Source organism: Mobula birostris, chromosome 26 (assembly GCF_030028105.1).
Source record: "Mobula birostris isolate sMobBir1 chromosome 26, sMobBir1.hap1, whole genome shotgun sequence".
NCBI classification, from domain to species: Eukaryota; Metazoa; Chordata; class Chondrichthyes; order Myliobatiformes; family Myliobatidae; genus Mobula; species Mobula birostris.
In genome coordinates, this window is record NC_092395.1 from 31,078,536 (window position 1) to 31,105,987 (window position 27,452).

The following is a 27,452-nucleotide window of genomic DNA, read 5'->3' on the forward strand; positions in this document are numbered from 1 at the left end:
TTCCAACACATACTCCACTTCTAAAATGGTTCACTGGCTGCAGAGCATTTTCGGACATCCTAAAAGATATGAAGGGCAATGCACAACTGTAAGTCATTCATCTGACATATCAAGTTGAAACTTATTGGTTTGAGTAGTTTCTTTGTCTTGTAATGCTGTTGTTTTCAGTTTATTTATCCACTGTGGTTTTGCTTTTGTTCCACTTTTTCCAATTAATGTTCATTTTTTTCATTGCTACATCTTCAGTACTAATCAACAAGCTTCAAAACCTCAGACGTCAGTACCCCCTCTGCAACTGGATCCTTGACTTCCTCATTGACAGAGCACAGTCAGTCCAGATCGGAAATAACATCTGTTCCTAGCTGACGATCAAAATGGCACATGTCAAGGATATGTGCTTCACTGCTGTTCTACACTCTCCCTACACCGATGAGTGTGTAGCAAGGCACAGCTTAAACACTATCCATAAATTTGCTGTTGACACAACTGTTGTTCACAGAATCTAAAATGGTGACGAGGAGTGAAGTAGTTTGGCTGGTTGAGTGGTGTCACAACAACCACCTTGCACTCGATGTTAGTAAGTCCAAGGAATTGATTGTGGACTTCAGGAAGGGGAAGTCAAGGAACACATACCAGTCCTCACTGAGGGGTCAGCAATGAAAAGGGTAAGTAATTTCAAGTTCCTGGGTGTCAACATCTCTTAAGATCTATCCTGGAGCCAGCATATTGCTGTAATTACAAAGAAGGCATGTCAGTAGCTACATTTCATAGCGAATTTGAGATTTGGTATGTCACCAAAGACTCTAACAATAGTTTCCACAGATGTACCATGAGGAGCATTCTAACTAGTTGCATCATTGTCTGGTATGGAGGAGCCATTGCACAGAATTGGAAAAAGCTGCAGACTGTTGCAAACGCAGTCAGCCCAGCACCATCATGGGCATTACCCTCCCCAGAATCAAGGACATCTTTGAAAGGCAACGCATCAGAAAGGCAGCATCCATCATTAAGGACAACCATCATCCAGGCCACGCTTTCATCTCATTACTACCATCAGAGGGGAGGTATGGATGCTGAATACACACACTTAATGTTTTCGGAACAGCTTCTTCCCCATCCGCCATCAGATTTCTGAATGGACAATGAACCAATGGATGAAGACTACCTCATTATTTTTACACTACTTATTTAATATTTTTGTATATATTTCTTATTATAATTTATAGTATTTTATGTATTACATTGTACTGCTGCCACAAAACAACAAATTTTACATGTCAGTGACATTAAACTGAATTCTGATCCCTTTAAGACTGTCTTCATGGCATGTTTTATTTTCTAGTTCTATTTATCTTCCTTTTACATTCAGGTTCTTTTCAAAGTTAACTTCGTCACATCAGCTGCAATAGTCTTGACCTCAATCTTACTTGCTATTTATTTACCTAATCCTTTATTAGGTCTGAGAACTCAAATGTTTACCCATATGCTGTGCACTGAATAGATGAATGAATTCTGAACTTGTAGTGCTGATATTGTTTCTCTTGTCTGCCCCATTAAAATTAAAAGCCATTGTTTGTATTGGAAGGGTTTAAATACAATATTTCAGAGAAAATATCAAGACTTAAAACATTGAAGAGAGCTGGGTTTGGGTTGGGGAAGGTCTAAAAATGATAAAAATCTGAATCTGGGAGAACCCACCATATAGTTATGGGGAAGAATAGACAACCAACCCACTGTTAGGAGGTGGATTACTTGCTTAAATATAATGAGGCAACCTCACACCTACTTGTCAGTATAAATTTTATACTGCAGTTGTTATCTTGCCTCCATTTTTGTCTGCAGGGAGTCAGATTGAGAGACAATTGAATTGAATTGACTTTATTTCTTACATCCTTCACATACATGATAAATAAAAACCTTTACATTACTTCTCCATCTAAATGTGCAATGTGCAGTTTATGCTGCAATACCATTTCCCGGATGGTAACAGTTTGTGGTTAGGGTGACTCGGGTCCCCAATGATCCATTGGGCCCTTTTTACACACCTGTCTTTGTAAATGTCCTGAATAGTGGGAATTTTACATCTACAGATGCGCTGGGCTGTCCGGACCACTCTCTGCAGAGTCCTGCGATTGAGGGAAGTACAGTTCCCATTACCAGACAGTGATGCAGTCAGTCAGGATGTTCTCAATTGTGCCCCTGTAGAAAGTCCTTAGGATTTGGGAACGCATACCGAACTTCAACTGTCTGAGGTGAAAGAGGTGCTGTTGTGCTTTTTTCACCACACAGCTGGTATGTACAGACGACTTGAGAACTTTGGTGATTTAGATTATACAGAGGTACTCGGCAGGAATGTCCTCTTGTCCCTTTATTATTTAACTTGGCTTTAGAATCCCTTGCTATTGCTCTTAGAGATTCCAATACTGTTCAGGGTATTAAGAGAGGGGACAAAGTACACGCAGATGACCTGTTAGTTTATATTTCAGATCCTAGGAAATCTATTCCTTCTATGCTATCTATATTTTCTGAATTTAGTAGTTTTTCTGGATATAAATTAAATTTATATAAAAGTGAATTATTTCCCATTAATAATTACTTGGATTAATAGCATCAAGTAGCTTTTAGTATTGCTAAAAATTATTTATCTTGGTATTAAAATTACTAAAAATTTTAAGGACCTATATAATTTTCTTCCATTAATTGACTACACCCAACAAATGCTTTCTAAATGGTTATCTATGACGTTATCATTAATAGGTCAAATTAATGCTATTAAAATGATAGTTCTACCGAAATTCTTATATACATTTCAGGCAGTTCCTAAAATGTTTTTTAATAGAATAGATTCTATAATCTTATCTTATATTTGGAATAATACAAATCCTAGATTGAGTAAACCTTTATTACAGAAATTTAAAAAGGATGGTGGTATGGCTTTGCCAAATTTTAGAATGTATTATTGGGCAATTAATATTTGATATATTACTTTTTGGATTCATTATACAGACATACATGAATGTCCTTCATGGTTGGATTTGGAGGAAAACTTGGTGAAAGGGTTCACTTTGGCCTCTTTACTGGGAGCTCCTCTTCCCTTTTTGTTTTCTAAGATTAGTAGACAAGACTTTAATCCTATTATTAAACATACTTTAAGAATTTGGTTTCAGTTTTGTAGATTTTTTGAGTTAAATAATTTTGTTCTTTCTAGTAATATCCATTTTAATTATTTTTTTAAACCATCAGTTTTGGATAAGACCTTTTTTTAATTTGGAAAACCAAGGGAATAACAACTTTTTCAGATTCAGTCTTTTTCTCATTAAACAGTCCCATAAAAACAAAACTGAAAAAGTTGTTATTCCCTTGGTTTTCCAAAGTTAGTGGATAAATATGGTTTACCTAATGTATATTTCTTTAGATATTTACAAATTAGGAATTTTTTACGTGGTTTGCTGCCAAATTACCCTTCTGCTTATCCACCTAATATGACATATGCTCTTTTTCAGCTTAAACCTCTTCAAAAAGGGTTGATAGCTATAATTTATAAACAGATATTGAATTTACAAATGATATCTAATGATAAAAATAAAAGTGCTTGGGAATTGGAAGTTCAAGAGTCATTTTCAGATAATCAATGGAGTAAAATTCTTCATTTATTTCATTCATCTGTTTGTGCCCATCATTCCTTGATACATTTCAAGGTAGTGCATTGGGCCCATATGTCAAAGGATAAACTAGCACATATTTTTTCCAACATTAATCCTATTTGTGACAGATGTAATAGCGAAGCAGCCACTTTAACTCATATGTTTTGGTCTTTTATAAAGCTAGACAATTTTTGGAGAGATGTTTTTAAAACATTATCAAAAGTCTTGGATCTGGACCTACAACCTAATTTACTTACGGCAATATTTGGGATTACCCCATCAAAACCAGGAAATATTCCTGTTTCTGCTCAATGTATGATAGCCTTTTCGACTTTATTGGCTAGGAGAGCCATTTTACTGAGGTGGAAGGATTCTAATCCACCTACGGTCTTTTATTGGCTCTCCTCCATTATGTCCTTCTTAAGTTTAGAGAAAATAAGAAGTCGGACATTTGATACATCCTTTAAATTTGAGCAAATCTGGCTACCTTTCATTCAATATTTTCACTTGATTTGATTTATTACTCTTCCACTTTTTTTTTGAAGTTTTAGATTTGATCAGAAAGTCTTTCTTTTTCTTTTCTGGTCGTATCCTCAGAATGGACAGCCCAGTCCCTTTTTTTTTGTATAGAGTAGCAGGGGTCTTTTTTTTTCTCATTTAAAATTCAAGGTTTTTCTATCCTCTTCATGAACTGATAAGAGGAGAATTGCTGTTTTCTTTTTTATTACATATTATACACTAGCTTAACACTATGTATGATTCTGATAATGTCTATTTTAATCTGTTTGTATGGTTATTGCTATATATATTTGAGATAATTCTCCTCTTGTTTGTATTTATGTTCCTTTTAAATCAATAAAAAGATTAATAAAAAAAGAGAACTTTGGTGATGTGTCTGCCGAGGAACTTAAAGCTGTTCACCCTCTCAACCCCAGATCCATTGGTGTCTATAGGGGTTAGCCTGCCCCATTCCTCCTGTAGTCCTCAACCAGCTCCCTTGCTTTTGCGACATTGAGGGAGAGGTTGTTTTCTTGACACAACTGTGTCAGGGTGATGACTTCTTCTCCGTAGGCTGCCTCATTATTATTTGAGATAAGGCCGATCAGTGTAGTATCGTTAGCAAATTTCATTAGCAGATGAACCCAGTATCAGGTTGAAATAGAGGAGCAGAGGCAGATAGATGGATCAATGAGTTTAATGGAGGAGTGTCTCACGGGCAAAGAGGAGCTGGGAGATAGTAAGCTAATGACAAGTTTGGAAGATGATCAGAAGGGTTAAGGGTCAACAGGACTGTAAAATGAGTGCACCAAATGTAGGCTGTAGATGAGACAGACAAACTTGATGCAGCTAATAAAAGTAGAATGTTACTTCACCTGAAACAAACAGTTTTATCTTTAAACCTCTGACTTACAGCCCACATTTTGTACCAAGCTTTTTGGCAACTGGCCGAAGTGGTACAAAGATAAATTTTGTGTATTAATACTCCTTGGATATTTTAAAGGAATTGTATACACATGTAGAGCTTGATGTAGAAGTTAGATACCAGATACTGTATGAATTAGTAGAGTCTTGATACAGAGTTAAAAAAATAGCTGAATAAGAAGAGGAATTTACACCATGTGATAAAGTAGAAGTTTGCAATTTAAGAGAAATGTTCGGGTTCCTTGTTGAAAGTAACAATAGGTGACTGTGTGGTAGTGTCATTGATTAATGACTAGCACAATAGCTGCATTTCTACCACCAGAATGATGTGTTAATCTAGACGTTTCTGCCTTTGGAGGAAACATTGGAAATATCTTTGACACAAGCAGGAAATTTCAGCATCATTTCAGCATTCATGATTAACTGCTTTCCAGTCACTCATTACAGAAGCTGGGGGGAATGAAGGGAGAACTGTAACTTGCAGCCAGAGAAAGCCACCGAAACATTAATTGTATCCAAGTTAACCACCCGCCCTACACACTCCATACCCCCATGCCACTTTTCAAGGAAATGAACCATAATATGCAAGCTATCACGTAGGGTAAAAGTGATTGACATTCGTGACAAATCTGGATAAGAAACAGGAAGCAACATACAATATATTTATAAAGAAAACCCTTGTAAAATTTGCAAGATTGTACATTAATGAGGGTCAAAGTATTTACTCTAACATTTGTAATAATTACCTCAAGAATATGGTGGAATAGAGAGAAAAAAATTGTTTTGATTTGGTAACACAGGTAAATAGTCTGGCTAATGTATTGCAGGATGCATACAAGGTTGAAGATGACAACGAGGAATCAATTTAATAAAAAGAATACTTTTAAAAATGTATTGCAGGATGCATACAAGGTTGAAGATGACAATGAGGAATCAATTTAATAAAAAGAATACTTTTGAAAAAGGTGTTCTTGACTGCAGTCTAATAAATTTTGTGGTAAAATATTCATGGCCAGCAGTGAATATCAAATATCTCAGAAATTAATTGCACAGAAGGTAACCAGTCAGCTTATTATGTCCATGTCAGTAAAATACAACATTAATTAAGCTAATCCTACTTCTTGGCTCTCTATCTATAACCTGTCTACAGAACTGGAAAATGTTCATTTAGGGCCCTTTTGAATGAAATCAGAACTTCTGACATCATCACTTCTTCAGGGATCATTTTTCAGATTCACAGCACTTTTTGCTGAAAAATTCATCTCTTCTACTTACCCTGACCTACCAATAATATTAAATATATATGCCATGTTATTGTCCTGTCTGCAAAGGAAATTGGTCTTTCCTGTTTATCCTACCTAAACTTTTCAGTGTTAAATCTCCTCATGGCATCCGTTGGTCCAAAGCAGACAGTTCCAGTCTTGTCAATCTCTCTTTATAACTATTATTTTGTGAGTTTTGATAGAACCTTGGGAACAACTTCTATAGCAACCTCCCTAGTGCATTCCCATTCTTTCTACAAAGCTGTGCACAATACTCTTATCTCTGGCTCACTCATGTTTTACATAATTTGAAGTGTCTGCCTACCCTTAACGAAGGTAAGGATCAGAATCAGAATCAGGTTTAATTTCACCAGCATACGTTGTGAAACTTGTTAACTTTATGACAGCAGTACAATGAAATACATGATAAATATAGAGGAAAAAAAACAATTACATTAAGTATATATGTGTCTATTAAATAGATAAAATAAGTGCAAATAAAGCAAATAAAAAAGTAGTGAGGCAGTGTTCATGGGTTCAATGTCCATTCAGAAATCGGATCGCAGAGGGGAAGAAGCTGTTCCTGAATCGCTGAGTGTGTGCCTTCAGGATTCTAGTCATAGTCATAGTCATACTTTATTGATCCCGGGGGAAATTGGTTTTCGTTAAAGTATGATTCTGATCCTAAATAATTAAATAGTAATAAAAACATAAATAATTAAATAGTAATATGTAAATTATGCCAGGAAACAAGTCCAGGACCAGCCTATTGGCTTAGGGTGTCTGACCCTCCAAGGGAGGAGTTGTAAAGTTTGATGGCCACAGGCAGGAATGAATTCCTATGACACTCTGTGTTGCATCTCGGTGGAATGAGTCTCTGGCTGAATGTACTCCTGTGCCCAACAAGTACATTATGTAGTGGATGGGAGACATTGACCAAGATGGCATGCAACTTAGACAGCATCCTCTTTTCAGACACCACCGTCAAGAGAGTCCAGTTCCATCCCCACAACATCACTAGCCTTACGAATGAGTTTGATTCTGTTGGTGTCTGCTACCCTCAGCCTGCTGCCCCAGCCCACAACAGCAAACCTGATAGCACTGGCCACCACAGACTCGTAGAACATCCTCAGCATCGTCCGGCAGTTGTTAAAGGACCTCAGTTTCCTCAGGAAATAGAGACGGCTCTGACCCTTCTTGTAGACAGCCTCAGTGTTCTTTGACCAGTCCAGTTTATTGTCAATTCGTATCCCCAGGTATTTGTAATCCTCCACCATGTCCACACTGACCCCCTGGATGGAAACAGGGGTCACCGGTACCTTAGCTCTCCTCAGGTCTACCACCAGCTCCTTAGTCTTTTTCACATTAAGCTGCAGATAATTCTGCTCACACCATGTGACAAAGTTTCCTACCGTAGCCCTGTACTCAGCCTCATCTCCCTTGCTGATGCATCCAACTATGGCAGAGTCATCAGAAAACTTCTGAAAATGACAAGACTCTGTGCAGTAGTTGAAGTCCAAGGTGTAAATGGTGAAGAGAAAGGGAGACAAGACAGTCCCCTGTGGAGCCCCAGTGCTGCTGATCACTCTGTCGGACACACAGTGTTGCAAGCACACGTACTGTGGTCTGCCAGTCAGGTAATCAAGAATCCATGACACCAGGAAAGCATCCACCTGCATCGCTGTCAGCTTCTCTCCCAGCAGAGCGGGGCGGACAGTGTTGAACGCACTGGAGAAGTCAAAAAACATGACCCTCACAGTGTTCGCTGGCTTGTCCAGGTGGGCGTAGACACGGTTCAGCAGGTAGACGATGGCATCCTCAACTCTTGGTCGGGGCTAGTAGGCGAACTGGAGAGGATCTAAGTGTGGCCTGACCATTTCCAGAACAAGTCTCTCCAGGGTCTTCTGTACCTCCTTCCTGGCGGTAACAATGAGAAGAGCACATGTCATGGATGGTGGGGGTCCTTAATGGGACTGGGATCACGTGGCCTCTAAACAATATCTAATTTCCCTGCTACCTTTAGAGATAGAAATTCTGATAAGCACAAGGTATTATATTTTGGTAAGTCATACCAGGGTAGGGCTTTCACAGTGAACAATTAGGCCTTGGGGAGTGTTGTAGAATAGGGACCTAGGAGTACAAGTACAGTTTCCTCAAAGTTGTGTCACAAATAGACTGGATGGTGAAGTCATTTAGCATCACTGGCCTTCATCAGTCAGGTCACTGAGGATTTGGGATGTTATATTACAACTGTACAAGACATTGGTGAGGCCACACCTGGAGCATTTTGTATAATGTCAGTTACCCTGTTGTAGGAATGATGTCATTAAGCTCGAAAAAGTACAAAACATTTACAAAAATGTCTCCAGCTCTTGAAGGCCTGAGTTATAGTGAAATGTTCAACAGTCTAGGAGTTTATTCATTGACGGCCAGGAGACTGAAAGGTGATATAAGGGACAGAGATTAGGTGAATGCACAGAGTACCTTTCCTGGGAAAGAGGAATCAGAAACAAAAGGGCATAGGTTGAAGGTGAAAGATTTAAAAGGAACTTAAGCAACTTCTTTATGCAGAAGGTGCTGCATATATGTAACGAGTTGCCAGAGGAAATGATTGAGGCAGTAAATTAACATCTACAAGACATTTGGATAAGTATATAGAACGCTTAGACAGATATGAGTCAAACATGGACAAACGGGACTAGCTTTGTTGGACATCTTGCATGTTGAGCTGAAGGGTTATGACACTATGACACACCTGAGAATGCCTCTATACTCTTTAATACATCATTTATTGTGCTTTGTTTTGATTTCCCCTTAAGATACAATACCTTGTACTTCTTGACAAATTGCATTCTACGTGGACAAGTAACAATGGGAAATTGGGATTTTCCTTCCAGCACGGATCAATGAATCGGAATCAAGAGGCCTACTATCCTAACCTCTTCTTGATCATAGGTCCCATCTTGCATTGAAGGCAAATCAACATAGCACAGTGGAATTCAAGAGAGTGCTCTTTTAACTACAAATGCTTTATTTGGAAATGATAATCCACAAAATGATTTTTTAGAATAACGAAAATACGTCTTATTGGAATCAGTACCATATGTATGTCAAGCAGCGTCATTGTGTGAAAATAAATAAACCTTGTGCCCAGTCTGTTAACTAGGGATAAATCATCAACAGTAACTTGAAGAAACTCTTGATTGGTCAGAGAAGTTTAATGTTGACTTTATTTTCCTGTTTGTGTTTCTGTTGGAGGAACTGGTTGTTGAGAGATTTGGCTTATTATTGCACAATTTTCAAATAAAGAAATAAAAGCCACATTTTCATTCTTAAAATTCATTTTCACGGTATTGCCTAATTTAGAGCACCATGTAAAAAGAGAGGATAATACAGAATTTAAAAGGAATGTTCCTTCTTTTATTGGGTTTTAAATCTACGCAGTCACCTTTTTTTAAAAAAAAAGCTCTTTAGTCAAAGATACTTATTTTGGCTGATGTTATTAGTTGTATGTATTTGTATTAAACACATAGAAAACATGATTAATCATTTCTGCCCACATAGGCTTTTATTTTCTGACATATTATGATGTCAAGATTTTGATAACTTCATGGATTCCCAGTAATTTCATCGAGAACATGCCACAGAACCTACTATTTTTGGACTAAATGATTTTTTTAGGTTTTCAAGAGATTTTTAAATTTCATTCAATCTGTCAAGCTGTTTAACAATGTTACATGATACTTTGATGCTGTTCTCAGTTAATTATGTGACAGGCACAGAGCTTGTTACCAAGTACAAGTAAACAACTTAAATACAAGAATTTTGAGAAGTTAAAACTGCCATCAACCCACAAATTATCAATCCAAACTAATGAAATTTAATTCACTTCACTGCCATGTAGATCAGGTCCAGTTCAACTGCCCTGAATAGTTTAAAATTGTTCTTAAAGTTGCTCCACTATAGAAATGAGGCCAATCAGTTTAACAAGTTATGAAGAGTTTGACCAAAGAGAAATTCCTAACCAATTTTTACCAGAACGGGTGGCACATAATTTATTTTTGTTTAAAAACTAAATATCTATTAGATATGAGGGTGTATTAAGGAGTAACATTCCAATATCCAAATTTAAATGATCTAATATTCCTTGAGTCTGCATTAACTTCCATCCTTGAACTACTGGTAATTCTACAGATAATTTAACAAAAAAGAGATTTTGTCTATGATTAACAAACCAGGGAAGAAATCTGAGGACCACATGATTTTGGAACAAAATATGATTGGTATTCAGGAACACAGAAAGCATCAGTCCTCCTGCAGACTGATGGTGGATGGAACCTCAGTGCTATTTCTGGTGCTAGATAACTTCATTGTGAGTTATGAAGCACAAGAGACAGTACCACAGCTATCATCTCATATATCACTAAGCTGTAAACATTCCCAGAGGCACAGGCAGAAGCAGGCAAGTGGGAAGTTGAAGTTATTATTATGCAGAGAGTTTGAGGGGGAGAGGGGGTTGGGGAAGAGAAGGCTGGGGAGAGGGGCAAGGGAGAAAGAAAAGAAAACCTAAGGAAAAAGGGTATTATGTAGAAGCTGTGTGGGAATGGTAAATCAGCCATTCTGGTTCTAAAGTTGCTTGTGCTGTGAACATTGTGTTTCATTAATGAACTCTGGATCAGATAGGCCAAAAGGGCCTTGCTGGAATTGTACATTCCTACTGTTACTGTGCTATAAATATGGCTCATCAGATTCACAGTCCCAACATTGATGTTACATTTGATTAAACCTAAGTGATCATATTACCCATCACTATATTCCAAACTTGCCATCTACCCAAAAATAGTCCATGTGCAACTCCTCCTCTTCAATGGGATGTAAGCTAGGAGTACTCAGTTTAGGAGAAATAGTTATTTTGCAGAAACTTCCTTACCATAGTAGCTATCTTTAAGTAAGCATCCTAGTAAGTTGGAGAAATTGTTCAGCAGTTTGTTATTCATGTCCAGAAAGAATAACTTGAATAACATCTCCAAAAATATTTATTTAAAAAACTTCAGGCCTGCAGATTTGCTGTGAAGAGTTGATGGCAGAAGGGGCAGGGGATATGGCAATGAGTTTATTGTTTGCCTGACAAGTCATTCTTACAATGAACATTTGATTATCCTAAGAATTAGGAAGGTAATGGTTATTCTATACTGAGTGGTGTCAGCTTTGAGAATGCAAGCAGCTTGAGTAGGGTCATTGAATAGCTGTCACTGATTGTGGGAGCTGGGAATAGTTTGGTACAGTGCAAATGGCCATGATAATTTAGGAGGAGAACTTAACACCCCCTGGGTACTCCTTCATCTGCTGCGATACTGCTCCTATTTCATTGTATATAAACCAACTGTAAGCACGCTGAAAAATAGCATTAGAGTACATTATCAGCAATGTGATTGGCTCATCTCATCTTTTGTTGGGAAGTTCTCACTAGGTTCAGCTTCGTTTTCCTTGATGGATGTTGCTGGTGAGGTGGTCAGGGCTTCTCCTTCATGGTGTGGAGTAGTTGCAGTTAATTTGTCATCAGCCTGTGGACAGTTGTCAGTAACTAAAGATACCGACTTTGAGTGGAGCTCTCCCTGTAATATACAAATTAAAGTAAATACCTGTCAGGATAGTACAACCCAAAATGCTTGAGTCATATCCAGAGTCACCTACCTGCAATAGCAGTGGATCATTCTCCACAGGGATAACATTGCCCTTGTCTTCAATTAATCCAGCACTAAATTATCTTTTCAGATCACAGATAGTTAAAACACTGAGGTGAAATTCAACAAGACAGATCTTTGGAGGACTTGCTATTCCACTCATGCTATTTCTTATGCAGGTAAGAATACGCAAGGTGAGGCAACATCAATTCTAACAAAAATGTACTACATTAGCTACTTCAAGTGGTGTGGTCAAGGAACACTGATTTTAAACAGTTTCTGGGGAAGTATTTACTTCAGGGGTGTCAAACTCACTTTAGGTCACGGGCCGGATTGGACAAAATGCAAATTCATGCAGGTCACGCGCACATGCTCCCACGCTTTCGTTGCCTTTATTTCTTCAATCTGCTCTCGTGTCTTAATCTCTGCTATAACTACCAAGTGCTTCACTTTACGAATTTTGTTTCTTATGAAGAAGATTGCCTAGCAAGCATTATTTTTATGATTGCTATTAACTTACAGTCATAGGCTACAAGAAAGTTGTGATGAGAGAGAGAAAAAACGATGCTACTTTGGCTAAGATTGTTTTGGGAGTCACACCCTTTCCATTAATTAACCATTTGAAATCGAACATTAGCAGACACAAACGTAGACCTAACGAAACTAATTGTAAATGTAGGCTACACAACTGCACCTAATTATTATTAGCCTGCTTCCAACAGTCAAACTCAGACAATGAACACAATTAGCCTCTAAATTTTATTGAAGTGATTTACAGTAATAGAATAGTCAGAAAATGAATGGATCACAATATTATGACACTCAATATTACATAATGCATTTTGCTTACATGTCGCAGTGCATCGAACAATGTCACTCATTTTTCACTTGCTGCTTCCAGACACCTGACATCTCTTGGCTTTAACCAGCCTATCAACATCAGGGACCACTTTCTGGGCAGTTGTGATTTTCATCATGTCATTTAGATGTCTGTGTGTCAGCTGCAAGCGCAGTTTGGATTTGTTAATGTTCATTATGGAGAATGCCTACTCACAGAGATATGCTGTCCCGAATATGCAAAGGATCTTTGAGGCAAAGTCTGTCATCTTGGGGTACATCGGTCCCAGGTATTGATAGAATGAGTCCAGACCCACAGTTCAAATTTATATTTCAAAGCCGAGTTTCACTGAATTTCAATTAGTTCCATTTGGAGTTCCTCCGGCACATCTGATGCTGCGTTGACGGCAAACGGCGAGCAAAATAGTGAGAGTTCCTTCTCGAGCTGAGTGAAGACTTGGAAACGATTCTGAAACTCACTTTTCAGCCGTGATGTTTTATCCTTGTACCTGTCCAATAATCCATATTGTCATTATTCCCATGAGCGACACGCACAGGCTGCAAAGGGGGGAAGTGAGCTGGGTTGCTCCGGGATAGTTGCATCTGCCACAGGCCTAATTTAATTTGAAAGGCACGAATGCAGTCGTAGTATTCTGTAACAAGTCTGTTGCGGCCCTGCATGTTGACATTAAGCACACTTAAGTGCTCTGTTATATCCACTAAAAATGCAAGATCATGAAGCCAGTCTGGGTCATCCAACTCTGCCACTGGCTTCCCTTTCTCGTTCATGAATAGTCCAATTTCCGCACGTAATTGAAAAAAACGTTTGAGCACAACCCCTCTGCTCAACCAGCGGACTTCAGTGTGGTAGGGTAGGCCGTGTCCAATATTACTTTCAGACAAAAGAGTGTCAAATTGCTCTAATAAAATTAACCATTTTGATTACTACATCCATGACATTGTCCATTTTCAGGCTGCTGCTACATAACGCCTCCTGGTGTATAATACAATGAAAATTCCAGAATTCCTGCTGTGGATTCTCTGTCTGGACTTTCTCTCCGAGTTTCTCAACAACACCTGCCTTTTTCCCGACCGTGGACGGTGCGCCATCTGTTGCCACGCTGACAGCGTGACTCCAGTCAACCCCCAGTCTGTCCAAGGCCTCGACGAGGCTGGGGAAAACGTCATTCGCCATTGCGGTGTTTCTCATGGGCACCATCTCCACAAACTCCTCAGTGACAGTCAAAGATGCATCAACACCACGAATAAATATTCCCAATTGAGCTACATCAGTCACGTCAGTGCTCTCATCAATTGCAATAGAGAAGGCAATAAATGATTTCACTTTGTCTTTTAGTTGACTGTTGAAATCTCTTGCAAGGTCCCCGATTCTCTCTGCCACAGTATTTCTTGACAAGCTGATATTACCAAAAGCCTGTCTCTTCTCAGGGCACACCAGCTCAGCTGCCGTCAGCATGCATGCTTTGATGAATTCCCCCTCTGAGTATGGCTTCGACGCAGCAGCTATTTTGTTGGCAATAATATAGCTGGCCTTGACAGCTCCATCATGAGTCTCTCGACTTCTGGTGAACACTGATTGCTGTTTTTTCAGAGCTGCTTCAAGCTCATTCATCATTTGCATTCTGAGTCGTTATGCATACTTGTCATATTTTTCTCTGTGTGACGTCTCATAGGGTCGTTTGATATTGTACTCCTTTGCCACAGCCACTTGCTGCGAGCATATCAGACACACAGGTTTGCCGTTGACCTCACAGAAGAAAAAACGATCTTTCCAATTATCGTTGAATATCCAACCTTCGATGTCAACTTCCCTTTTCTTGGAAAGCATTTTGAACCACAGCAGCAAACAGTCTCAGCCTTGCTACAGGTGTTACTTACCTGAGTACTCTGTGTGTTTACACTGTGTCTGACAACGTAAGTGGGGCCCTAGTGTTCTTCAGTGCAGGGTGGTAGGTGCTTATGCACAGCGGGTGGTTAACTGCCGCCTATTGTTTTCTAAGTGCACACAACAAGCTGCCAGCGCGGCAGGCTGCACAGACAGTGGTGGGAGAGAGAGCGGCTGCCGTACGGATACATAATAAATGGTCGTGAATATACTTTTTTTCCCCCAAATCATCCCGCAGGCCAGATTGGACCCCTTCGCAGGCCAGATGCGGCCCGTGGGCCGGTAGTTTGACACCCCTGATTTAATTGGTTTCGTACAACCTCAGGGACACTTACCAGCTTCGGTGCAGTTGGAGGTGACGAGGCAACACACGAGGTGACGTGTGAATTGCTCTAGAATTTGATTGAAAAGAAAATTATTTTCATCGAACATAAGATACAAAAAATGGTGTATTGCTCCATTAACTTAACAATAATGATTTACTAATGAAGCACTGGTTCTTGCTTCCAGATTTCTGCAACCTCTGAAGTACGAGGCACAGTTAACTCCCTTTCTTCAATGTACTGTCATGGGCAGGTTTTGAATCTATTTTGTGCTTGGTCTACAACACTGCATAAACTCCAAGGGTTTTTACAGACTCTGAATTTAAAGTACAATGACTAAACCAAACCAACCAGTAAATCCTCAGATTCTCCCTTGATGAAGTAGCAGAGTGTAGGTCTTATGGATGGCATTATTGACAGTCTCCTACGGCTCTTTGGTTTGATATCAATGTGTAGAGTTTGCCATGGAAATGGGACACTATTAAACTAATTGCTTGTTTGTTAAGTAAATAATACACTGTTTGGAGACTTAACAACACTGCCCTGAAGACTGTAAAGGGTTAAATAAATTAAACCTTGAAAAAGAGAGATGCAGGCTTGCAAGAATTAAAAAACTACATCAACAAAGCCATTAAGAATTTTGATACTTTAATTTGGAAAAATCCAATTCAAATCAAATTAGAACATTTATTAAAACAATTTACATATATTGTAAATGTCAGTTCAACCTACATAATCTGCTTGTTGTTTTATGGGAAGTACTGTTAAAAGTTAAGATTAAGACAACCAGGAAGATTTTAATCCAAATCAAACATCAATTTTATCTGGAGTGTTTACTGGGATGGAAATATCCTATTTTACATGGAATGTTTAATGCTGGTAACAGCTCATTTTGTGATTCCAATGAAGTTCCTAATCTTTCCTCCTTAAATGTTATAATTCAGACATTAAATTATAGTCAATCATAAATGGGTATTTAGTGGCAATGAATGATTCCAAAATAAGTTGGTTTCGTTTTAATCTCAAATGTTGTACCCGGTCCAAGGTAGAATTGCATAATGATAGAACTGCAAATTTACTCAACTTTACTATTACATTTTGGGGGAAAAAAAAATTCTTCAAGGCAGTCATATCAAACTGGTATTCACCGCAAATCCACTTCCAGTCCAGAACATTGCCACCTCCTTGCGCCAGCAAGCCACACAGACGCTAGTAATCAGAGTGCATGGGACCAGGTAAAGGAGCGCTGGTTGACCCGTCTGCATCAGTGCCAGAGCAATAAAAGTGATGAGAAGACCAATCCCATAAGCTGAGGAACAAAAGACAAGAAACCTGAAATGAACAACAGATACTTCTAAAAAGAATGTGAATTGTTTTACAAACCCCATTTCCAGAAAGGTTGGGATATTTTCCAAAATGCAATAAAAACAAAAATCTGTGATATGTTAATTCACGTGAACCTTTATTTAACTGACAAAAGTACAAAGAAAAGATTTTCAATAGTTTTACTGACCAACTTAATTGTATTTTGTAAATATACACAAACTTAGAATTTGATGGCTGCAACACACTCAACAAAAGTTGGGACAGAGTTAAAATAAGATTGAAAAGTGCACAGAATATTCAAGTAACACCGGTTTGGAAGACTCCACATTAAGCAGGCTAATTGGTAGCAGGTGAGGTATCATGACTGGGTATAAAAGTAGCGTCCATCAAAAGCTCAGTCTTTGCAAGCAAGGATGGGTCGTGGCTCACCCCTTTGTGCCAAAATTCGTGACAGAATTGTTATTCAGTTCAAAAGGAACATTTCTCAACGCAAGATTGCAGAGAATTTAGGTCTTTCAACATCTACAGTACATAATATTGTGAAAAGATTCAGAGAATCCAGAGACATCTCAGTGCATAAAGGGCAAGGTTGGAAACCACTGTTGAATGCGCGTGATCTTCGAGCCCTCAGGCGGCACTGCCTGAGAAACCGTCATGCTACTGTGACAATTATAACCACCTGGGCTTGGGAGTTCTTCGGAAAACCATTGTCACTCAACATAGTCTGTCACTGCATCCAGAAATGCAACTTGAAACTGTATTACGCAAGGAGGAAGCCATACGTCAACTCTATGCAGAAAGGTCGGCGAGTTCTCTGGGCCCCAGCTCATCTCAGATGGACCGAAAGACTGTGTAACCGTGTGCTGTGGTCAGATGAGTCCACATTTCAGCTAGTTTTTGGAAAAAACGGGCGTCCAGTTCTCCGTGCCAAAGATGAAAATGACCATCCAGATTGTTATCAGTGAAAGGTGCAAAAGCCAGCATCTGTGATGGGTTGGGGTGCATCAGTGCCCACGGCATGGGTGAGTTGCATGTATGTGAAGGTACCATTGACTCTGAGGCGTATATTAGGATCTTAGAGAGACATATGTTGCCATCAAGGCGACGTCTCTTCCCGGGACGTCCATGCTTATTTCAGCAGGACAATGCCAGACCACATTCTGCACGGGCTACAACAGCATGGCTTTGTAGGCACAGAGTGCGTGTGCTTGACTGGCCTGCTGCCAGTCCAGATCTATCTCCTATTGAAAATGTATGGCGCATCATGAAGAGGAGAATCAGACAACGGAGACCACAGACTGTTGAGCAGCTGAAGTCTTATATCAAGCAAGAATGGACAAAATTTCCAATTGCAAATCTACTACAATTAGTATCCTCAGTTCCAAAATGATTAAAAAGTGTTATTAAAAGGAAAGGTGATGTAACACAATGGTAAACATGCCTCTGTCCCAACTTTTGTTGAGTGTGTTGCAGCCATCAAATTCTAAATTTCTGTATGTTTACAAAATACAATTAAGTTGGTCAGTAAAACTATTGAAAATCTTTTCTTTGTACTTTTGTCAGTTAAATAAATGTTTACGTGACTTAACATATCACAGATTAGTTGTTTTTCTTGCATTTTGGAAAATATCCCAACTTTTCTGGAAATGGGGTTTGTAAAACAAAACTCATGCATCACCACACTGACACTCGTAATTGAACACAAGCTAGAATCTGTCTTAAGCACAAGAAATTCTGCAGATGCTGGAAATATAAAGCAACATACATAAAATGCTGGAGGAACTCAACAGGTCAGGCAGCACCTATGGAAATGTCATAGTCAACATTTCAGGCCAAGACTCTTCTTCAGGACTAGGAATCTCCATTTGAGAAAAATTGATGACTTCTGTGCGCTTCACCAAACTCAGTTCTATATGTACTTTTTCCTTCTGGATTCTACTCATGGGTTTCATTCCCATTCTATTATTTTCTTTCAATTTTTGAGAGTTGTCTCATTCTTCATATTTTAAATTTTATAATACACTAGTTTCAAAATGACGGCACAACACAAACATTTGAATCTTTCTACAACATTTAATTAAAAGCCATTATTTGAGTTTACTAAACCTATTAACTATCCTCTTGAAAGTAATTGATGGGTTTGGTCTTAAAAGCTTAACCTTTACTCTTGATTTGATCAGATACAAGGGAGTCTTCTCACGTCAATAGCAAAAAAAATGAGTCTTGACCCAAAACATGAACTCCTCTTTTCTTTTGCTCCACTAATTGCTCCACGTACTTCAGCATTTTCTGCATTCCTGGTTTCTTCCACTGATCAGCATGTCTGTCAAGAGTAAGCCACTCTTTGTGTTCAGATGCAGTTCTCATGATCAAATGTCCATCACGGCCAAGAATTAAGAACATTTTTGTGCAGATGCATATTTTGCTTCAATTTGTTTAAATACCGGTATTATTCAGCTAGATCCTACGTGTGTTATCTCAACCATCCCATTCCAATGTTAATATCTAGAAACTAAACAACCTTACTGATACAAGTATCATTTGCACCAAGTCAGTGCATTCTCCAGCAAACCACAGCCACTCCTTATGCATTTCACTTGCAGGTTCCCTCCAAATACCACACCTTTCTGACTTGGAAAAGTATTGCTGGACCTTCATTGTTACAAGATTTAAATCACAGAACTCCCAGCACTGTGGGAGTTTAAGATGGTGACTTATCACCACCATTTCAAGGGATGGTAAGGATGAGCCATAAATACTGGCCTTACAACCAATGTCCAGATCCCAAAAATGAATATAGAAAAGCTTCAAAAGTATGGCAATGCTAAACTGAAGGAAGCAGTAATGAATCTTGAGGGCTTCCTGAGCTCTTTCTCCAATTTCTTTCTTTTTCCCCAGCATCTGTTTTGTAGTCACATGAAAATAAACGATGGCACCTACCGACTGTGCAAGCTACAAAGTAGATTCTTGAAGTCTGCACCTGAATATCAAACCTGTGGCAGTATGCCACTAACATTCCTGCAAGGAAGATATGGTGTTACTTGTTGTTGTTGTAGACGACAAGACAAATTTAGAATCAAAAGGAATTTCAGTATGACACAATGTTTTTTGTTATAAACAAGTGAATAAATTTTTTTAAAAATTCAACACACTATTTTTGCAAACCACAAAATCTGCCAACAAATCACAAAGTGCCTGTACCACGGTAAGAACTGCTTAATATATGTCAGCTCTGTTAAAAAGGATAGTTATCCAAAAACAGTGAAGGAAATCAAGCACATTTATTTCTTTTAATCAAACAAATGAAATACCTGGGTTCACAGAAAAGCAGAGATTATTTACCTGGTATTAAGACATCACCAAAGCCAAGGAGGGAGAATGGTCTGTCACACAGTGCCAAAGGCGAGGAATTTAACCGAGGCACCTTCAGTACCATTGGGAGCTGAAGATTAAACAACAGTCTCACCAATACAACAAATCATTTCATTCCACTAAAAAGAGAAGGAAACTGTTTGCCACTTACTCAGTCTAAAGTATTTAATTCAAAATTTCAGGTACCTGGACCCAATGCAATTTATTATAGCATCAAAAACATGCATTGAAGCACTTGTGCAAACTGATACTGAATACAGACAAGGAGATTGAGGGTAAATATAAACATCAGAATCACTGTGATGAGCAATATGCTCCACAAAATATCAATGAACTTTTGAAGAGGAATCTGCTCAAGTGCTATTGGCAAACATACAAATTAGTTCAAAACTTTTGGACAAAATTAATGAAATTCTAAGCAACACACATCAAAGTTGCTGGTGAATGCAGCAGGCCAGGCAGCATCTCTAGGAAGAGGTACAGTCGACGGTTCAGGCCGAGACCCTTCGTCAGGACTAACTGAAGGAAGAGTCAGTAAGAGCGTAATGAAATTCTAATATTGTTTGCTAGTGACTTATCTGTTAAATACCTAGGTCATTCTGACCAGGAAGGTTGTAAATTATTGTGATTTCAGTGCCTCTAGCTTAAAATTGCAAACAGACCATGACTCCTTACACAAATCACAACATATTAAGGACCCTTTTGAAAGTGGTGATTGTCAACATCTGATATAAACAAAAATCAGGACTAAATTCAGCTGCAATACCTTCTCCATTTCCAGATTTCCTTCCAGATGTAAACATGAATAATATCAATCTGGATAAACAAACATATAAAACCAACCCAATAAGGAATCAGAACAGGAGAATAAATATTAAACTGCAAGAATGTTGCAGATCTAAGGACAGAAATTCAGCTTGTCAGAGATATATAGGGATGGGCTTGAGTATTTTCATGATCCTCCTTCAAATTCTATGGTTAAAGTAAATTGCTGCTAGAGATGTGTGCCAAACCTGTAGCAGTGTCCAATGTTCATCCAACAGAAGCATTAGAAACAAGACTGGTAATCTTGCTGTTCAAAAGTCAGAAAGGCAGCCCTGCATGTCTCAATGAAATTTCCTCAAATCATTTTCTGCTAGAAGGCTGAGAATCAAATACGAATCTAATTTCCTGGAAGTTGTCATCATTTAGTCACTGCTTGGCAATGCCCACACTCAGCCCAGAAGGGCACTCAATCTGCTCCTCTGACGTAGAGACTATCAGTGATATATTGGGCAAGATTTCCAATGTAGTTTAGAAATATCTCTATATTTCAGTTGAAATGTGAAAGGAAATATGTCTAGCTAGAATTTGTCGTGGCTCAATTAATATTTGAAGAAAGGCATGAGATTCAGATTCAGCTTCACATTCTAAGGCAAACTATAGTTTTGCCTTAAAATGGAGGGGAGTGAAATCAAAGCACTGCATATTTAATACTTGAGCAGAAAATACAGTGCCAATACAAAGTATTCCCTTCCCTTTGAAGTTTTCAGGTCTTATTGTTTTATAACATTGAATCACAATGGCTTTTTGAAACCGATCAAAAGAAAAGACTCTTTCGTGTCAAAGTGAAAACAAATTTCTACAATTGATCTAAATTTATTACATTTATTAAACACAAAATAATTGCCTAATTACTCACCCCCTTCAAGTCAATATTTAGTAGATGCACCTTTGGCAGCAAATACAGCCTTGAGTCTGTGTGGATACGTCTTTATCAGCTTTGCACATCTGGACACTGCAATTTTTCCCCATTCTTCTTTACAAAACTGCACAAACTCTGTCAGATTGTGTGGGGATCATGAGTGAACAGTCTTTTTCAAGTTCAGCCACAAATTCTCAATTGGATTGAGGTCTGGACTCTGACTTGGCCACTCCAGGACACTAACTTCGTTGTTTTTAAGCCATTCCTGTGTAGCTTGACTTTATGCTTGGAGCCATTGTCTTGCTGGAAAACTAATCTTCTCCTGAGTCGCAGTTCTCTTGCAGGCTGCATCAAGTTTTCCTCCAGGATTTTCCTGTGTTTTGCTACATTCATTTTACCCTCTACCTTCACAAGCCTTCCAGGGTCTGCTGCAGTGAAGCATCCCCACAGCATGATGCAGCCACCACCATGCTTCAGGGTAGGGATGGTGTGTTTTTGATGATGTGCAGTGTTTGGCTTACGTCAAACACAGTGTTTAGTCTGATGGCCAAAAAGCTCAATTTTGGTTTCATCAGACCAGAGAACCTTCTTCCAGCTGACTTCAGAGTCTCCCACATGCATTCTGGCAAACTCTAGCCAAGATTTCATGTAGTTTTTTTTCAACAGTAGCTTTCTCTTTGCCACTCTCCCATAAAGTTGCAACTGGTGAAGCACCTAGGCAATAGTTGTTGCATGCACAGTCTCTCCCATCTCAGCCTCAGAAGCTTGTAACTCTTCCAGAGTTGTCATAGGCCTCTTGGCGGCCTCCCTCACTCGTCACCTTCTTGCACGGTCACTCAGTTTTTGAGGATGGCCTGCTCTAGGCAGATTTATACCTGTGCCATATTCTTCTCCATTTCCTGATGATTGACTTAACTGTACTCCAAGGGATATTCAGTGACTTGGAAATTCTGTTGTATCCATCTGCTGACTTGTGTTTTTCAATAACCTTTTCACAGAGTTGCCTTTATGGTGTAGTTTTTGCCAGGGTACTAACTCACCAACAGTTGGACCTTCTAGATACAAATGTATTTTTACTACAATCAATTGAAACACTTTGACTGCACACAGATGAGCTCTATTTAACTATTTATGTGACTTCTAAAACTAATTGGCTGCACCTGTGATGATTTCATGTGTCATATTAAAGGGGTGAATCCTTATGCAATCATCTATTTTGTGTTTTATATTTGTAATTAATTTAGATCACTTTGTAGAGATCTGTTTTCATTTTGACACAAAAGAGTCTTTTTGTGTTGATCAGTGTCAAAAAGCCAAATTAAATCCACTGTGATTCAATGTTGTAGAACAACAAGACATGAAAACTTCTGGGGGGGCGGGTTGAATACTTCTTATAGGCACTGTAAATATTCTACACACCTAGTGCATAATAAGAGCATTACATGGTTTAACATATGAAACAAGTGGCAAAAATATCAGGCAGGATGATGGGGGAAAATCAGTGATGTGACTCTCATTCCAACAGACCTCACCTTCAAACAGAGCATCTAAACCATACATTTGTACAGCAGTTCAAAGCTATCTTAAAGTGCCTGTAGGGGGAAAAACCTGAATGCAAATTATAGATGAAAAAGGGTATGAGTGCCTGGAGGGGCGGGAAGGTACAGTCACTGGTAAGAAAGTACAAGATAGTTATGATCCTACCAAAAAGAGAGCAGAATGAGGGAAAAGATGAAGATTAAGTAATTAACACACACCACACACAGCCCAAAGATTTGAACAGGGCATATTTCAGGCTTTTTTCCACTGTACCTTCTCATGCGTAGAGAAATCTGAAGGACCAGCAGCCACTTCCACCATGATACTCTTGCCACTCTGAAACACAGAAGTTCACTCTTTAGAAAAAAACATCTATACTTAAAAAGTTAAACATGTCCTTCAGAATTCTCAGGAAATGGATTAGAAAAAAAAAATTCTGAATGAGCCATAATTTCCACCCTATTTTCTAACTAAGGATACTGGGGATGAGAACACAAGGGTCATAATATCCACATCAGCCAATACGTGATCTTTAGGCTAACCCCATTTTTCAGCTCTTAGTTCACTGTCTAGCAAGTTATGACTCCTAACAAGGACCTGAATGTGCATTTGTAATTTGGTGAGAACTTCTGCCTCACCCTTTTGTCTAGTATATTACTGGTTGAATGAAATAACTGTTCCCCCAAACTCTTCTGCAGTCCCTCCACCAATTAACGTAACCCCATGCTGCTTTGTTTCTGAAGTCTCTGATAGGGTCCATTCTGTTTTCTTATCTACTCTGCTGGGGGAGAAGCTGACAGCGATGCAGGTGGATGCTTCCCTGGTGTCATGGATTCTTGATTACTTGGCTGGCAGACCACAGTACGTGTGCTTGCAACACTGTGTGTCCGACAGAGTGATCAGCAGCACTGGGTCTCCCTTTCTCTTCACCACTTACACCTCGGAGTTCAACTACTGCACAGAGTCTTGTCATCTTCAGAAGTTTTCTGATGACTCTACCATAGTTGGATGCATCAACAAGGGAGATGAGGCTCAGTACAGGGCTACAGTAGGAAACTTTGTCACATGGTGTGAGCAGAATTATCTGCAGCTTAATGTGAAAAGACTAAGGAGCTGGTGGTAGACCTGAGGAGAGCTAAGGTACCGGTGACCCCTATTTCCATCCAGGGGGTCAGTGTGGACATGGTGGAGGATTACAAATACCTAGGGATATGAGTTGACAATAAACTGGACTGGTCAAAGAACACTGAGGCCTTCTACAAGAAGGGTCAGAGCCATCTCTATTTCCTGAGGAGACTGAGGTCCTTTAACATCTGCCGGACGATGCTGAGGATGCTGTACGAGTCTGTGGTGGCCAGTGCTATCATGTTTGCTGTTGTGTGCTGGGGCAGCAGGCTGAGGGTAGCAGACACCAACAGAATCAACAAACTCATTCGTAAGGCCAGTGATGCTGTGGGGATGGAACTGGACTCTCTCATGGTGGTGTCTGAAAAGAGGATACTGTCCAAGTTGCATGCCATCTTGGACAATGTCTCCCATCCACTACATAATGTACTGGGTGGGCACAGGAGTACATTCAGCCAGAGACTCATTCCACCGAGATGCAACACAGAGCATCATAGGAAGTCATTCCTGCCTGTGGCCATCAAACTTTACAACTCCTCCCTTGGAGAGTCAGACAACCTGAGCCAATAGGCTGGTCCTGGACTTATTTCCTGGCATAATTTACATATTACTATTTAACTATTTATGGTTTTATTACTATTTATTATTTATGGTGCAACAGTAACGAAAACCAATTTCCCCCCGGATCAATAAAGTATGACTATGACTATCCAGTGTTGTTAATCAACTTATCTTCACTGTGCTAAAGAAAACAAATGTAACTTATTTAATGGGTCGGAATTTGTTCATAATTTTCATAACCATAATTCTCTAGCCTCAGCAATACCTTTCCAAATTTTCCCTTTACCTTATCCAGCACCACCATATCCTTTGTATCACTTGATAACGAGTTTGGTGGCAGTGCAAGTAGTGAGGTGAAAGTAGAGAAGCTTCTAAAGGATCTGGAGAGGCTGACTGAGCAGACCAGGACATGGTAGTATGAAAAATAATGTGGAAAAATACAAGCACATCAACTATGGTAAGAAAAAAGGAGAGCCAAATATTTCAAAGTGGTGAGTTTCAATGGTGTTGGTACCTAGGTGCTCTTCTAAACAAATAACTCAGAATAGAAGGACATTATTTTGCCAGAGGGTGATGAATCTGTGGAATTCATTGCCATAGATGGCTGTGGAGACCAAATCATTGGGTATAAAGTGGAGGTTGATAGGTTCTTGATCAGTAAGAGTGTCAAAGGTTATGGGGAAAAGGCAGGATAAAGGGGTTGAGAGGTAAAATAAATCAGCCATAATTAAATGGAGGAGCAGGCTTGACAGCCAAAAAGACCTAATTCTGCTCCTAAAATTTTCCTTCTGGTCTAGAGGCAATAGCATTGTGTTCGAAACTTTGCCATAAGGTCTGCAGAACTTTGGGGCGGCTCTCCACCACCTAAAAGCAATGAGGGATGTCAAGAAATTCTGGTTATGCCAGTGATGTGAAGGTCCCAGGAAATTAATTTAATATAAAACTCTCTTTTATCTTACTACCATTCCATACAGCGGAGTCAACCACTGTGCCATGCTCTTGATTGTGGTTGTACTTCTTATAGAAACCATTAACTTCTCTGGGATTCAGAGATGTATCTCAGTTCAATAAACTTCAAGACCTTGGCCTCAATGCCTCTTTGTGCAATTAGATCATCAATTTCCTCACTTGCAGACCCCAGTCAGGTCGCATTGGCAACAACACCTCATTCATCAGCACAGGTGCACCACAAGGTTCTGTGCTTAAGGCTCCTGCTCTACTCGCTTTACACTTATGACTGTCTAGCTAAGCATAGCTCCAATGCCACATTTAAGGTTGCTGATGACATCACTGTTGTAGCCCAAATCAAAGTCGATGACAAATAAGCATATAGGAGGGAGAGTGAAAACCTGGTGAGTGGTGCCATATCAACAACCACTTACTCAACGTCAGCAAGATCAAAGAGCTGATTATTGACTTCAGGAATAGGAAACCGGATGCCCATAAGCCAGTCCTCATCAGGAGATCACAGGAGGAGAAGATTAACAACTTTAAATTCCTTGGCGTTATCATTTCAGAGGACCTTTGATGGCTTTGTTACAACGTTTGCAGACAGTATGAAGATTGGTGGAGGGGCAGGTAGTTTTGAGGAAGTAGAGTAGCTACAGAAGGTATTAGACAGAGTAGCAGAATGGGCAAAGAAGTGGCAGATGGAAAATGTCAAGGAGAGTACAGTGATTCACTTTGGTAGAAAAAAAAATGAAAGTTGACTATTTTCAACATGGAGAGAAAATACAAAAGGTGCAAAGGGACTTGGAAAGCCTTGTGCAGGGTTCCCTAAAGGTTAATTTGCAGGTTGAATCAGTGGTAAGGAAGAAGAATGTGATGTTAGCATTCATTTCAAGAGGACTGGAATCTAAAAGCAAGGATGTAATGTTGAGACTTTATAAAGCACTGGTGAAGCCTTACTTGGAGTATTGTAAGCAGTTTTGGGCCCCTTACCTTAGAAAGGATGTGCTGAAACTGGAAAGGGTTCAAAGGAGGTTCACGAAAATGATTCCAGGATTGAATGGTTTATTGTATGAAGAGCATTTGATCACACTGGGCCTGTCTTCATTAGAATTCAGAAGAATGAGAGGTGACCCAACACTTGACCTCTGATTACTTTTCACCAAAGCTGATATTTTACTATGGCATGGGCCTGCACAGAACTTTTGAAGTTTTAAGGAACAAAAATAAGTGGAGTATTATCTTTGTAACACCTCTTTTTTTTTGTTAAGGTTACAGATGATGCAGGGAAGTTGTCTGCTTACCTGAGTGAGAAATGGAGTAATGAAGACAAAGAAAATATCATATACAAACAGAACCACCAGCAGTAATGTGCAAGCCTGGAATGAAGAAAAAAAAACACTAATAAGAGTCTTCAAATAGTTAACATTGAAGCTAGAAGTATAAAGTGTACAATATAATCACATTCCACTAACGTTACATGATGTCTATTCGTATGTAGCCTATGATAAAGTTCAGGGCACATGTTAATGAACATTGAATTTTAGTCCAACTATCGATATGTATTAAGAGACTATCAAAAATGTGAAGTAATGTCGAGAATCTATTGCTGAAACAAGAACTTGATCTTTATACAAGACTGATTTAAAATTTAAAAATTCCCACTTCTATACGGATTACATTTTGGACAGCAGCTCCCCAGCGTGGAGTACTCTGAGTCCTGGATCCCTGCTCAGGGCAGTGCAGTGCATATCAGGCATTGCTAAAGCCCAGATTGTCATTTGCACAGAGTAATTTTAGATGCTAAATGCTGCCTGGT

General features: G+C 39.1%; 1 protein-coding gene and 1 long non-coding RNA gene across 6 annotated transcripts in view; one reads left to right on the plus strand and one right to left on the minus strand.

Annotated features, from left to right (window-relative positions):
- On the plus strand, positions 1 to 26,954 carry LOC140188201 (uncharacterized). The gene is made up of 3 exons (XR_011883238.1): positions 1 to 88; positions 12,104 to 12,191; positions 26,905 to 26,954. It is a non-coding gene; the product is annotated as an uncharacterized lncRNA (long non-coding RNA).
- sppl2 (signal peptide peptidase-like 2) overlaps positions 10,827 to 27,452 on the minus strand; it is a 46,374-nt gene continuing 29,748 nt past the window's right edge. For 4 of the 5 annotated variants that reach the window (XM_072244234.1, XM_072244233.1, XM_072244232.1 and 1 more), the window contains exons 10-16: positions 26,938 to 27,012; positions 23,273 to 23,335; positions 19,747 to 19,846; positions 19,345 to 19,422; positions 16,227 to 16,387; positions 15,091 to 15,147; positions 10,827 to 11,943 (exon numbers count right to left, since the gene is read on the minus strand). In XM_072244234.1, the coding sequence (XP_072100335.1) occupies positions 11,749 to 11,943; positions 15,091 to 15,147; positions 16,227 to 16,387; positions 19,345 to 19,422; positions 19,747 to 19,846; positions 23,273 to 23,335; positions 26,938 to 27,012 (729 nt within the window). In that variant the 3' untranslated portion in view covers positions 10,827 to 11,748. Of the gene's footprint in view, positions 11,944 to 15,090; positions 15,148 to 16,162; positions 16,388 to 19,344; positions 19,423 to 19,746; positions 19,847 to 23,272; positions 23,336 to 26,937; positions 27,013 to 27,452 lie in introns of all 5 variants that reach the window. The other variant, XR_011883237.1, reaches the window with a different exon arrangement.